Source organism: Peromyscus leucopus, chromosome 9 (assembly GCF_004664715.2).
Source record: "Peromyscus leucopus breed LL Stock chromosome 9, UCI_PerLeu_2.1, whole genome shotgun sequence".
Lineage (NCBI taxonomy): Eukaryota > Metazoa > Chordata > Mammalia > Rodentia > Cricetidae > Peromyscus > Peromyscus leucopus.
Genome location: NC_051070.1, coordinates 81,222,720 through 81,236,395, shown reverse-complemented (window position 1 = coordinate 81,236,395; position 13,676 = coordinate 81,222,720). Strand labels below are relative to the sequence as shown.

At 43.2% G+C, this 13,676-nt stretch overlaps 1 protein-coding gene across 2 annotated transcripts in view; it reads left to right on the top strand.

Annotated features, from left to right (window-relative positions):
* The first annotated feature begins 681 nt into the window (after window positions 1-681).
* Samd8 (sterile alpha motif domain containing 8) overlaps window positions 682-13,676 on the top strand; it is a 48,819-nt gene continuing 35,824 nt past the window's right edge. Inside the window, exon 1 of one of the 2 annotated variants that reach the window (XM_028879780.2) lies at window positions 682-911. In XM_028879780.2, the coding sequence (XP_028735613.1) occupies window positions 738-911 (174 nt within the window). In that variant the 5' untranslated portion in view covers window positions 682-737. Of the gene's footprint in view, window positions 968-13,676 lie in introns of both variants that reach the window. The other variant, XM_028879781.2, reaches the window with a different exon arrangement.

Genomic DNA, 13,676 nt, shown 5'->3' with positions numbered 1-13,676 from the left:
TGGGCAAAACAAAACAAAACTGAAAAAAAAAAGTCTAGCTTGAAGGGAAAGGCCTCACCAAGACACCCATGTTTGCCCTTCTATCCACCTCCGAGCCTGTCCCTAACCCCTTCACAACCACCAAAACTGGTCCTGCATTGTTCAGGAAAGTAGAGTCAAAGAGGACCTAGAATTCAGGCTGCAGATGGCTTTGGTCATGGTTTCTGCCAGTCCTAGTCTTGGGTGAGAAGCGGGTGTTCTGTTAGGGCAGGGTATAGTCGTGGCAGCGAAGAACACAGGTTCTGATGACAGTCTGGTGGTGGAATACCAGCTTGGATACATATTCACTGTGCTATGTCAGGCTACATTGTTTCTTGGCCCTTCTGTGTGTGTGAGATCTACTTTTCAGAGTTGAAACAACGATTGGCATTATAGTCTCTAGCACAGACACAGTCAGAATAAAGTAGCAATAAATGGGGTTACTTGGGGATTGGCTGAAGAGGAGGTAGCCCCTCCAAAGGTCTCAGAATAGCCTCTTCCTAGACCCCTACCTCAATCGGCAAGCCCATAAGAACTCTTCCATCCTTGGCTGCCTACGCTTGGACCTGACGCATGCGCTCTCACTCCCTCCTGGTTTTTCCCCCCTCCGCTTCCTTCCGGTTTTGGCCCCGCCCCTTCTCCGATAGCGCCCCGCCCCCCGAAGCAGTTCCGGTTCGGCTGGCCGCGGCTGGCGGCGCGGCGCCGACGGGGCCGGAGCGATGCCCGCGCGTAGTCGAGCTGGCTCCCGCCTGCGCTCCGGCTCCCCTCCCCGGGCTCTGCGTCTGCCGCTCGAGGCGCTGCGCTCCGCCGACGCACCGAGGACCCCGGACTCCGACGGCGCCCCGGACCCCGGCTCCGAGCTGGGTCCGGGCAGCTCGGCTCCCACCGCGGAGGTGAGCGGGCTCCGAGGCTGAGGAGAGGGGAGATTGGGGGGCACCTGCAGCCAAGGGTGAGTGGAGAGCCGGGGGCTCTAAGGGCCGCGGGGAGACGGTTGGGGGAGCCGGGGGAGGCCGCTCTGGAATGGAATCCGGAGGAAATCGGGGTTGAGCTGACCTGCGGGCAACGAGGGGCGAGGCGCAGGGGCTGGGCCCTTGCCAGCCCAGCTGGTGAAGGAGGGACATGTGAGGGGGTCCCCGGAATCCGGACCCGGAGGAAGAGGTGCCCTGGGCTGTGGCCGTGGAGAGGAGAGATGGGAAGAGCTGGCCCCGGGCCGCCTGAAACCGGCGCGAGGGCAAGGCAGTCGGGTGGGGACTGACAGCCACCTGACCTGGTGGGAATGGTGGCTTTGAAGGGCCGGAGTTAAGGTTGACTGGAAAGAGGGAGGGGTCGGATGGAAAGTCTCTTGGCCTAAAGGTTAGAGAGAAAAAGTCCAGGAAGAAAAAGGAGCCCTTGGGGGATCTAATTTAGGGCCTTGGCTTTTTTACAGGTAAGTGCCTTTCAAAGCGTCAAAGATCTCTGGGTAGTGGATGTGGGCTATAGAGCTTTTTTGTTTGTGATCCTTTTAAGAATCTGGAGTGTGAGGAGCGGGGGATGCATCACTGGTTCGCATCCAGGGACTGGGGGAGGCGAATGGAGAGGAAGTGATGTTTGAAGAGGGTAGTGATTTCTGAAAATAAAGATGTCACTCAGATTTCTTCTGACGCGAGTGGTTTATTCTTTTTCTTTGTGCTTCGTTCTTGAGGTTTAGACGTCGGGCAAGTTTAAACCTTAAGAAAGGGTTTAATACGTTACCTTTCAGTTTTAAAAATTAAACCTGCAAGAGGTTTTTGGACGCTTGGATTTTACAGATAATTCAGTGAGAATTATTAACACCTGTGTACGGTCTGGGTTGATCTGCATATTGGCCACAGGATGGAAATATGGTCCGTGAAAATTCCTGGGTTAAGAGGGCATACACCAACAGTCCAGGAACCTACAAGATCTTCCCATTGGTAACTCCAGGATTGGGGTTCCCTTGTAAAAAAAAATTTTTTTTTTTTTTTTGGTTTTTCGAGACAGGGTTTCTCTGTAGCTTTGCGCCTTTTCCTGGAACTCACTTGGTAGCCCAGGCTGGCCTCGAACTCACAGAGATCCGCCTGGCTCTGCCTCCCAAGTGCTGGGATTAAAGGCGTGCGACACCACCGCCCGGCGTAAAAAAAAATTTTGAGAGGTAATTTTGACAGCTTTTTCAGGACCAGTATTCTACTGCTATTTTGCAGGGTGTTTTTTTTTTTTTGTTTTTTTTTTTGTTTTTTTTTTTTTTTTGCATGAATGGTATTTCTTCTATAGTGCTCTAGAAAAATAAGAGTAGTAAGGGAAGGTTATTTCTGGCAGCTGATGAAAGGGACAGTGAGCACACAGGTGCTTTTTCTAGAAGACATAGTACCAAAGCCATAATTCTGCCAGAGAAGTATTGATCCCAAAATTTGTGTTCACTTTAATAGAAATGGGAAACGGTAATGTGACTCCGTGGAACCTTTGACACTAACTGAGGCTTGTGTTTTACTTTCGTGGCTCATCAGATAGGTTGTTGGACATTTCCAAACCAGTATTTAGTTATTTTAGTTATTTTCCACTCCAAACAAGCATCTACTGCTGATTGCAGCAAGCTTCTAAATTGGTCTACATAAACGGACTGTATATCATACCATCGAAGGCTCAGTGGAATCATAATTTCCTCAAAGAATAGGTGAATTCTTAGTTTTGCTCTTTTGAGGCTGTCAGAAGGTAGACTTCTTTAGTCAAGACGATCTTTAGATGAAGGATTTTATGTAGCGTTACTGTTTTATGTTTCTGCTTTTCCTAACAGACAGGGAACTTTCATCATATTAGCTCTGGTCTTTTTTTGGAAGCATTCTTAGTGTGACACAGGCTAGCCTGTAACTCATGATTCTCCCGTGTCAGCCTCCTGAGCGTTTGGATTACAGACATGCACTACCTCACCCAGCCAAATTTAGCTGAGTAAAATTTTTGATGTATGAAAATTTGCTGAACTCAACTGAAATAAAAGAATTCTCTGCTAAGGTAACATCCTAACATTATTATGGCATGAAAGAGAGAAACTGTTAGATGGAATTACAAAATTAATAGGTTAGGATACCTAGTGATGACTGTGTTTTCATTTCCGTTTGTCAGTTCTCACAGTCACAGTAAAGAAAATCAGTTTGATGGTAAAGTAGCTACTCTAAGGCTGGAGGAGCCTTCACTACTGCGGGGCAGAGTTGGCAGGTGCAATCAGGACAATGATTTCAACAGCGTTCAGCGTTCTCATTCTGCCAAGTTACTGTTCATGCTACACAGTTGCCTGTAAATATGTTGATTTCGTTGTCAAGTCTTCAGTACTTTAAAACTTTGCTTTTTCTTAACAAGCACAGGATTAAGAAAAAATCATAGGAACCTGCAACGCAAAGCAGTTGCAGAGACGCAGAAGCAATTCCTGCTCTGCGAACTCCAGTCTCTTGGTAGTGGCCTTTCTAGGGTGCTGCACACCTCCTCTGATCAGCAGGACACGGGGAGGTGCATCTGGCCCCTGGTTTCATCAGCATCCTCTTGGCTGCATCCCAGTTCTGAGACATGTTTATATTTGCTGTCCTGAGCATGCACTTCTTACTCAGGAGTTCTCGTGTGTCAAAGGAACACAAATCTTGTCTGGCTTCATCATTTAAAAGACATTGTCATGACACTTCTCAGAGCTAGAATTGAACAGTTTTTGAGAAACTGTTAAGTCCAGTTGTTCTAATGAATGCTGTTATTATTTTGTCTTAGAAAAAGGCCACATTAAGCTGTAACTTAGTGGCAGAGCATTTGCCTAGCATTCCAGAGGCTCTGGGTTCAATCCCAAGCAGTTGGAGGAGGAAAGCACTCTTCACTAGCTTGTTAAAAATCTTTTAAGATTTTTGTTCCCAGCCTGATGTGATATGTGATATTTGTTAGTGGTTGTAACTAGCATAGCCATTAACTTAAAAGATGTCTTTTCTGGCCGGGTGGTGGTGGTGGTGGTGGTGGCGGCGGCGGCGGCGGCGGCGGCGGCGGCGGCACCACCACATGCCTTTAATCCCAGCACTCCGGGAGGCAGAGCCAGGCGGATCTCTGTGAGTTTGAGGCCAGCCTGGGCTACAGAGTGAGTTCCAGGACTGGCTCCAAAGCTACACAGAGAAACCCTGTCTCGAAAAACCAAAAAAAAAAGTATTTTCTGTCTTCTAATTCACCTTTTTAAGGTTAACTAGTACGTTTACAGTATATAATAGATTATGACGTCTTGATCCAGATTATTATTTTCTGTTATGTTGACTAGATTTGGGATAGAACATACAAAAATAAAGATTTTTAATCTGGGCGTGGTGGTTTATACTTGTAATCCCGGCACTCAGGACATACAAGAGGCTCAGGAGTCAAGGCCAACCTCATCCCTCTCTTAAAAGTGTGTGTGAGGCAAATTGTAGTTCAGTTGATAGAGTTTTTGCCTAGTGTGCTGGAAGCCTGAGTTCAGTTGCCAGTATAAAAAAATAAAAATAAAAGGCTTTACCTGTCAGTATGTCAAACTGCCAGCCTAGCTATACTTCTTAGACTAAGAATTAGGGTTCCACAGACTTTACTAGTGTGCTGTGGTGTAGTGCCAGGTCAGGAACCTTTCACTAAGTTTCCCACTAAACTTTGATGAATATGCAAACACTTTTGGTATAGCCAAGGCTATAAACTAGCCATTGTTGTCTGTTACATCTTTACTCATTAAGCTCAGTTCTGTATGTGGATAGAATTAGATGCAACTCAATTGTGGGAGCTTTGATTTAAAGTAATGAGGGGCTGGAGAAATGGCTTAGAGGTTAAGAGCACCGACTGCTCTTCCAGAGGTCCTGAGTTCAATTCCCAGCAACCACATGGTGGCTCACAACCATCTGTAATAAGGTCTGGTTCCCTCTTCTGGTCATACATGCTGTATACATAGTAAATAAATAAATCTTAAAAAAAAAAAAAAGAAATTAAAGTTATGAAGAACTCAGACAAGATTTGTGTTCCTTTGACACACGAGAACTCCTAAGTAAGAAGTGCATGCTCAGGACAGCAAATATAAACATGTCTCAGAACTGGGATGCAGCCAGAGGATGCTGATGAAACCAGGGGCCAGATGCACTTCCCCGTGTCCTGCTGGTCAGAGGAGGTGTGCAGCACCCTAGAAAGGCCACTACCAAGAGACTGGAGTTCGCAGAGCAGGAATTGCTTCTGCGTCTCTGCAACTGCTTTGCGTTGCAGGTTCCTATGATTTTTTCTTAATCCTGTGCTTGTTAAGAAAAAGCAAAATATCTTTGGATAAATTTAGAAAGAAAAGTTTTTATATGCTCACTGAAAGTGTTGCTAGAATAGGAAAAAAACTGGAAAGTCAAATTACTGTTACAGAGCTGTTAATCATGAAATTTAGATAGAAATGCCCAAAGTAAGGTATAGTTTATGCTTTTTTGCTTTTATAAGTTTGTGTTAGGCTTTTGTTTATGGATATGCAAATTGATATAATTTGTGTCTGTTGAGTGCATATTACATAGACTGTATTCGATTAAATTGGAGTTGGGCTTATTTTAGCCTGAGTGTAATTTTTTTTTTTTTTTTTTTTTTGGTTTTTTTCAAGACAGGGTTTCTCTGTGTAGCTTTGCGCCTTTCCTGGAACTCTCTTGGTAGCCCAGGCTGGCCTCGAACTCACAGAGATCCGCCTGGCTCTGCCTCCTGAGTGCTGGGATTAAAGGCATGCACCGCCACCGCCCGGCCCTGAGTGTAATTTTTAAGAAACATTATTGTTTATTTATGGGAGTGTCACCTAAGCCATGGCACATGTGTGGAGGTCAAGAGGTAACTTGAATGAGTCCATTCTCTTCTTCCACCATGTGGGTCCCAAGGGTCATCAGATCCGGCAGCTGGAACCTTTGCCCACAACCACCTCACCAGTCCACAGTGGTTTTGTTTGTGTGTTTTGGTTAATAAATACTATGAATTAATTTTTCCTGAATAATTTGCTGCGACAGCTGAACAGAAATAACATTTCTAACAAGCAGTTCCTGTGTCAGATTCAGCACTCAGATCTTATTTGTAATATTTGGAAAACTATCACCTTACAAATGACATCACTGTCCCTATAAGAATAACACAGCATTTGTAAGAGTACCCAAGCATATAAGAGAACAGTACTCTGACTTTGTTGTTCCAAACAAAGGAACCTCTAGCCTTCAGTCTTTTAGCACTAGCTCTACCATGTGTGTACACAGCCAAGAAAGACTTAAAAATAAGCCATGGGGTACCAGGAAAGTATACACTGTAAGAGGACAGCTAGAAGATGGTTAATTGTGAATACTTTCCCAAGGAATGTATGTAGAGCCAAACAGTAGCCTAGTAGCACTACAAGAATTGAAGAGCTATTGGCACTGGGCGAGGTGGTGCACACCTTTAATCCCAGCACCCGGGAGGCAGAGGCAGGTGAATCTCTGAGTTCAAGGCCAGCCTGGTCTACAGAGAGAGTTCCAGGACAGGCAAGGATACACAGAGAAACCCTGTCCCCAAAAAAAACCAAAAAGAAAAGAAAAGCTATATGGCTATTCTCTTTTTAAAATGTTTATTATTATTATTATTTTAAAGATATATTTATTTATTATGTATACAGTGTTCTGTCTGTAAGTATGCCTGCAGGCCAGAAGAGGGCACCAGATCTCATTATAGACGGTTGTGAGCCACCATGTGGTTGCTGGGAATTGAACTCAGGACCTCTGGAAGAGCAGTCAATGCTCTTAACCTCTGAGCCATCTCCAGCCCTATTATTATTATTATTATTATTATTATTATTAAAATTGTTTTTTGACAGTTTCACACATGAGTATAGCACAGTCTGTCAATTTACCATCACCCTGTCTTCCCTCGCTCACACTCCTGTTAATTCTCCTCCCAGGTTCCTCAAGTTGCAGTTGTAAAATGTAATTTCCCTAAGGAGCATTGTCTTAAATGCTAGGGATCCGGTTTGGTCCTTCTGCAAGCTAGGCAAACATCCTACCAGGAAAGTGGAATTTTTCCAGCCCTGGAAATGTATTAACCTTGTTTATAATTTATTTTCTCAATCTACCCCCCCCCCACACCCACCCACACCAACCCCCTTCCTCTCTCCCTTTTGAAACAAGGTCTCACTCTCAGGTACTGGGATTAAAGGAATGCTCTGCCACACATAGCCTAGTCTTGTTCATAATTTCTTTTTTATTCAAAACAAGGTTTCTCCTTGTAGCCCTCGCTGTCCTGGACCTCCCTCTGTAGACCAGGCTGGCCTTGAACTCTGGGATGAAAGGCGTGTGCCACCACCTCCCGGTCCATTCATATTTAAGACTCTTTACCCTTTATTGTTCTGCCTTGAGGTATGGATCTCTCTCTCTTTTTTTTAAAGTTTTTGCAACACAACTTAGAATCAAAAAAATTTAAAAATTTGTATTGATTATCAAATCAGTAATTTTCTAAAATTTCTTCAGTGGTTCTCAACCTTCCTAATACTGTGACCCTTTAATATAGTTCCTCATGTTGTGGTGACCCCCAACCATAAAATTATTTTTGTTGCTGCTACATAACTATAATATTGCTACTGTTATGAATCATATTTAAATATCTGTGTTTCTGATGGTCTTAGGTTGACTCCTGTGAAAGAGCCATCTGATAGCTCCCAAAGGGTTGAGAACACTGATTTAGGGGTGTTAGACTGTATGGTTGTCACTGAGTCTAGACAAATGCTTCATGCAGCCATAGTTCAGTATTGTGGTGTATTTTGTACACAAAAATAATGTGTGTACATTTACACAGACATACTTGAGAATACTACAAGAAAAAATCATCAGGGCTGGGATATACAGCAGAGGCAGAGCTCTTGCCTAGGGTGCTTGGAGCCCTGGGCTCAACCTTCAGTACTACAAAACAATAAAAGATCAAGCATATTTAGGTCACTGTAGTTACCATCTGAACATAGAAATTGATTTTGTAAAATTGAATAGATCAAGTTGATTTTGTTGATATGCCTTCTGTGTTCTAAAGCTTGTATAATGATAAATTAGAACCCAGTGTGGTCTTGTGTGTGGAGATAATTAAGTCCGGTAGAGTAGTTTGTATCCTTTTGGTTAGGGGTACCTGTCATTTTTCAGAAGTTTCTCAGTTGCTTCCCCAGCTGTACTTTTACATATCAACAATAATCAATTGTATAAATTTGTATTTTATTTTTCTTTTAAAAATACTTCAGTAGTGTTTGCTTGTGAGGTACAGAGCAGTAATTGGACATGGTTACAGTTTATAATACTCAGATCTGCAGGTTGGTTAGTACTTAGCACTTGTGTTGAGAGAGTGAGTGCATGTGTGTGGGGGCCAGAGGTTGTTTTCCTTAGTCGCTTCTTCAAGTTACATTTTGAGACTGGATAACTCACTGAACATGTAGGCAGGCTGGCCAGTGAGCCTAAAGAATTCCACTGTCTTTGCCTCCCAGCCCATGCTGGGATTCCAGGCAAACACTGCTGTGCCTGGATTTTTTATGTGGGTGATCCGAATCTGAACTTCCCTCATGCTCATGTGGTAGGCATTTTACCAACTGAATTATCTTACCAGTTCCTCATGTCCTTAAACATTAAAAATGTATCAAATTATATCAAAATTGTTCATGATTAGAAGATAGTGTGTTTTTTTCTTTATAATTTAACTTGATTTTACATATCAGCCACGGATTCCCTTGTTCTCCTGATACAGTGTATTTTTAAAAGAAAAATCTTTCTTTAAAAACTTTTTGTGGGGTGTGTGTGTGTACACGTGTACATGCACAATCATGAAGCCAGAGGATGAGTTTTGTGTCACTCTCTACAGTGCTGGGCATTTTATGTGAGTGTTGGAATTCAGGTCCTGATGCTTGCACAGCAAATACTTTTACCCACGGAGTCATTTCCCCAGCTCCCAGTGTGGTTTGTTTTAAAAATACCCTTATACATGGGGCTGGAGAGATGGCTCAGAGGTTAAGAGTACCAACTGCTCTTCCAGAGGTCCTGAGTTCAATTCCCAGCACCCACATGGTGACTCACAACCATCTGTAATGAGATCTGGTGCCCTCTTCTGTATACATAATAAATAAATCTTAAAAAAAAAATACCCTTATACAATGTGTCTTGATCAGATCAGGGTGATTAGGTATTTGGAAGCTTGGAATTCCTTTCTTCCAATTGTTAATGAAATATATCGTAGGTTATTATGCACTGTATAATCCCATTCTGCTACCAAATACTCCCTTCCTTATTCTTGTTACTTTTTATTTATTTATTTTAATGTATGTATATGAGTGCTCTGCTTGCATGTATGCCTGCATGACAGAAGAGGGCATCGGATCCCATTATAGAAGTTGTGAGCCACCACATGATCACTGGGAATTTAACGAAGGACCTCTGGAAGAGCAGTCAGTGCTTTTAACCTTAGAGCCATCTCTCTAGCCCCTTTTAGTTTTTATTTTTGAGATTATAATTACATTTCTCCCTTCCCTTTCCTCCCTCCAAACCTTCCCATAGATAACCTCCTTGCTCTCTGAAATTCATGGCATCATTTTTTCATTAATTGATATTGCACGCTCATGTGTGTGTGCATGTGTGTGTGCATTCGTGCGTGTGTGTACGTGTGTACATATTTCTAAATATAATCTCTGTCTGTATAATGTCATTTATGTCTGTCTTCCTCCCTTTTATTGCTGTGCTAGCTAGAGATTGAATTCAGGTTCTCAAACAAGCACTCTCCCTCTGAGCTACATTCCCAGCCCCCGGATTACTGCTTCTGTTATCTGTTTTGTTGAACATGTTAGCCAGCCTCCCTTTATCCTCCTCCCTCCTCTCTAGCATTCACTATGCTGGGTCAGTGTGGCTTCTTTTTGATTACGAGAGAGAGAGAGAGAGAGAGAGAGAGAGAGAGAGAGAGAGAGAGGGAGGGAGGGAGGGAGGGAGGGAGGGAGGGAGGGAGGGAGGGAGGGAGGGAGGGAGGGAGGGAGGAGGGAGGGGGGGAGGGAGGGAGGGAGGGAAGGAGGGAAGGAGGGAGGGAGGCAGGAGGGAGGAATGAATATTGCTCCACTCTTTCTAGTCAAAAGGTAAACAAGCTTTGCCATGTTATTGTCATGATAGGCTTCTTCTGTACACATTAAAAAGCAACAGGGTCCACTGTCCGTGGACCAGAACTTCTGAACTGCAAGGTCAAATAAACCATCTCTGTAGGTGCCAGAGGTCAGGAGGACCAGAGCAAAACTGCCTTCTGGGTATGACAGACCTGCTGTACTTAAGGACTCACAGAGCCTGGTCCCCTTCACTAACCTGCACAAGAGCAAGCCAGTCGGCATTCCAGCAGGAAGCGGGGAGGGGCTTGAGCCCCCATCCCTAACTGAGGGGTTTCTGACAGTTGCTTCTAGGGGAGGGGGAGATAGCTCTCTTTTAAGGGTGTGATGCCATAGGCCAAAGCTCTAGAGGACGGCCTCATGCCCAGGGGTACATGGGTAGTACAAACTGAGCTACTAGAGTGGTTAGTTCTAAAAAACAAAACAGCCGGGGGTGATGGAGATGCACACGCCTTTAATTCCAGCATTCGGGAGGCAGAGCAGGCGGAGCTCCGTGAGTGCGAGGACAGATCCAGTTCCAAGACAGCCAAGGCTGTTGCACAGAGAAACCCTGTGTGTGTGGGGGTGCGAGACCATGACGACATGACACCAAAAACTATTAATTGCTATCCTAGGATAGGTTCTTCACTCTAGATTTCCAAAGTTTGTTTTATACATTGAACATGTAAGAAAAAGAATTTTTAAAAAATTAAAATATTTTTTAGTGAAGTACAATACACTTAAATAGACATAAGCAAAAAACCAATTGAAGTAATAATTTGTGTATATTTACATACTAATAAGAGATAAGAAATACTGAGTTAACCAGCAAAACCACAATATCTAAAAACAAGACATGACTACAGATCCAACTTCATCCCTCACTAACTGTAACTGTAACTGTAAGAATGCTTTCACCTTTATACCAAGAGGAACTAAGAGATTTTTAAACAGTTAATTATCTGAGGCTTTGAGTACATCACTTTGTTAATCAGTAGGACAAAATCCTTACAGTGTTAATGCTGGCAGTGATCTGTATAATTGTCCAATTTACGCCTGAATAAACGAAGGGCGGGGAGTTAAATTTGAGAGAGTTTGTCACCAATAGAATCTGATATAAAACTCAGAAAGGATAATGGTTAAGAGTGCTGCCTCCCCCTTTGCCCTGGAAAGGCGCACAAGTCCTCCGAGAGACTTCGCCCCGGGTACCCGTGTATCTAATAAACCCTCTTGCTTTTGCATCTGAAAAAAAAAAAAAAAAAAAAAAAGAGTGCTGCCTCTGAGGGGGGTGGTGGCACAGGCCTTTAATCCCAGCAGAGGCAGGTGGATCTCTGTGAGTTCAAGCCTGGTCTACAGAGAGACTTCCAGGACAGTCAGGGCTACACAGAGAAATTCCGTCTTGAAAAACCAAAAAAGAAAAAACAACCCTACAAAACAAAAAGCAAGCAAACAAACAACAAAAAAAAAAAAAACAAAAAAAAAAAAAACACAGGCTGAGGAGATGGCTCAGCAGTTAGGAGCACTGACTGCCCTTCCAGAGGACCTGGGTTCAATTCCCAGTGCCCACGTGGCAGCTCACACCTGTCTGTAACTCCAAGATTTGATGCTCTCACACCCAGGCAGTGTATACAGATCAAAGGCGTGTGCCACTATGCCTGGCATTCCTCTTTCTTTTTTTTAAACTAAAAAGGCATGCCATTTTTGTTATTTAGGATAGTTTCCTTTTTAAAAAAGAACTTTTAAACTTTGTGTTTTGAAATGTAGATTTACAGGGAGTAGCACAGAAGGGCCAGAGAACCCGTGCACTTTGATCCACTTTCCTGCTGTAGTTAGATCTTACATAACTATAAGACAGTGTCAAAAACAGGGAACTGTCATGTCATCATAAATAGATTCTTGTAACTGTTGTTCCAATCCAAATAAAGAGCTGTTCCTTCATTACAAAGATCCTTCTCTGTGCTATTATCTCTAGCCCTTGGCAACCACTAATCGATTCCATTTATGTAATCTTGTCAGGTTGATACTGTTGCATGCGTAGAACCACGCTGTGTGACCTTTTGAGACTGGCTTTCCCCTCAAGTCTAATGTCCTTGAGACTCCTCCAAGGTATTGAATATACAATAATTTGTTATTTTTATTGCTGGGTTGTAGTTCATGGTATTAGGGTACCACAGTTTTAACCGTTGACATATTGTAGGGTCTTTTGGTTTCTTGGACATGTCAACTATTACAAATAGTACTGTTTGTAGGTGTTAGTGTAGCCCAAGTTTTCATTTCTTTGGAGGAGCTCTCAGGAGTCTCTTGCTGGGTTATATGGTAGGTATAGGTGTAGCTATCCTTTACTGTGGCTCACACTTTCTGATGTGTTCTACACTCTTCTAACAGTTATTTTCTTTTTAAGAAATACTGATTTTCATTTGAAGTGTACCACATGTGCAGTACCCAGAGAAGCCAGAAGAGGGGAGTTGAATCTCCTGGAACAAGTTACAGATGGTTTCTGAGGTGCCATCTAGATCTGGGAATTAAACCTAAGTTCTCTGGCTGGTGTTTTTTGTTTTTTCAAGACAGGGTTTCTCTGTGTTGCCCTGAATGTTCTGGAAATCGATCTGTAGACCAGGCTGGCATTGAATTCAGAGATCCTCAAGCCTCTGCTTTCTAAATTGTAGGATTAAAGGTGTGCACCACTATGCTTGGCAAAAATTATTGTTTCTAAAGCACACTTATTATGTCATCTTCTTACTCAAAATGTCCTGTAATTCTCATGGTTCTTAATTTGATAGCATTTTCTGTGATCAGTCCCAATTTTGTTGTTTATATGCCTAATGTTTTGAGACTCATTCTCACTATATGTAGCCTTGGTTAGCCTGGAGCTCACTGTGTAGACTTGGCTGACCTCAAATTCACAGAAATCCACCTGCCTCTGCTCCCTGAGTGTTGGGATTAAAGATGTGCACCACCACGCCTTGTGTGTGTCTTTGTTTAATCCCAGTACTCCTTCCTGCTTGTTGGTTGGCACTGGTTGGCACTGGTTCCTGCCTTCCTGTCTGTGCTCACCAAGTTTCCTCGGTGTTCTCTTACTGCTCCTTCTCCACAGGCTCTACTCAGATGACACTAGTGACCTCTTTTATCTCACCAGCTGGAAAGAACCTAGGTTTCCCCAATTCCCTAATGTTTCCAGTTTTTACCAAATTACCTAAGTCACCACTTTCTTGGTATTGCTTTGAAAATTGAGATAATTTTGTAAGAACTCCTTTCACATTTATTTATTTCTGAACTGTAAAATCGAGGGCAGGGTCATTTTGATTCATACGACTCACAAGTATAATACTTTGTACATACTGTATGCAGAATAATATTTTATAGATGAATACATTTGGCATGTGAGAGTATTTACATCTCTGGTTCCTTAGTTTCTAGCACGTTGTGAAGCAAGCCCTTGGTAAGTGCAGAATTGTACAAGCCCCGTGACTCTACAGTCTCTATCCTACTGATAACTAGAAACTGTTTGGAGCCGTCTTTTACAGTAGGGCTACAGCCCTCGGTTCACAAGGCTGAGCAGTGTGGTGGG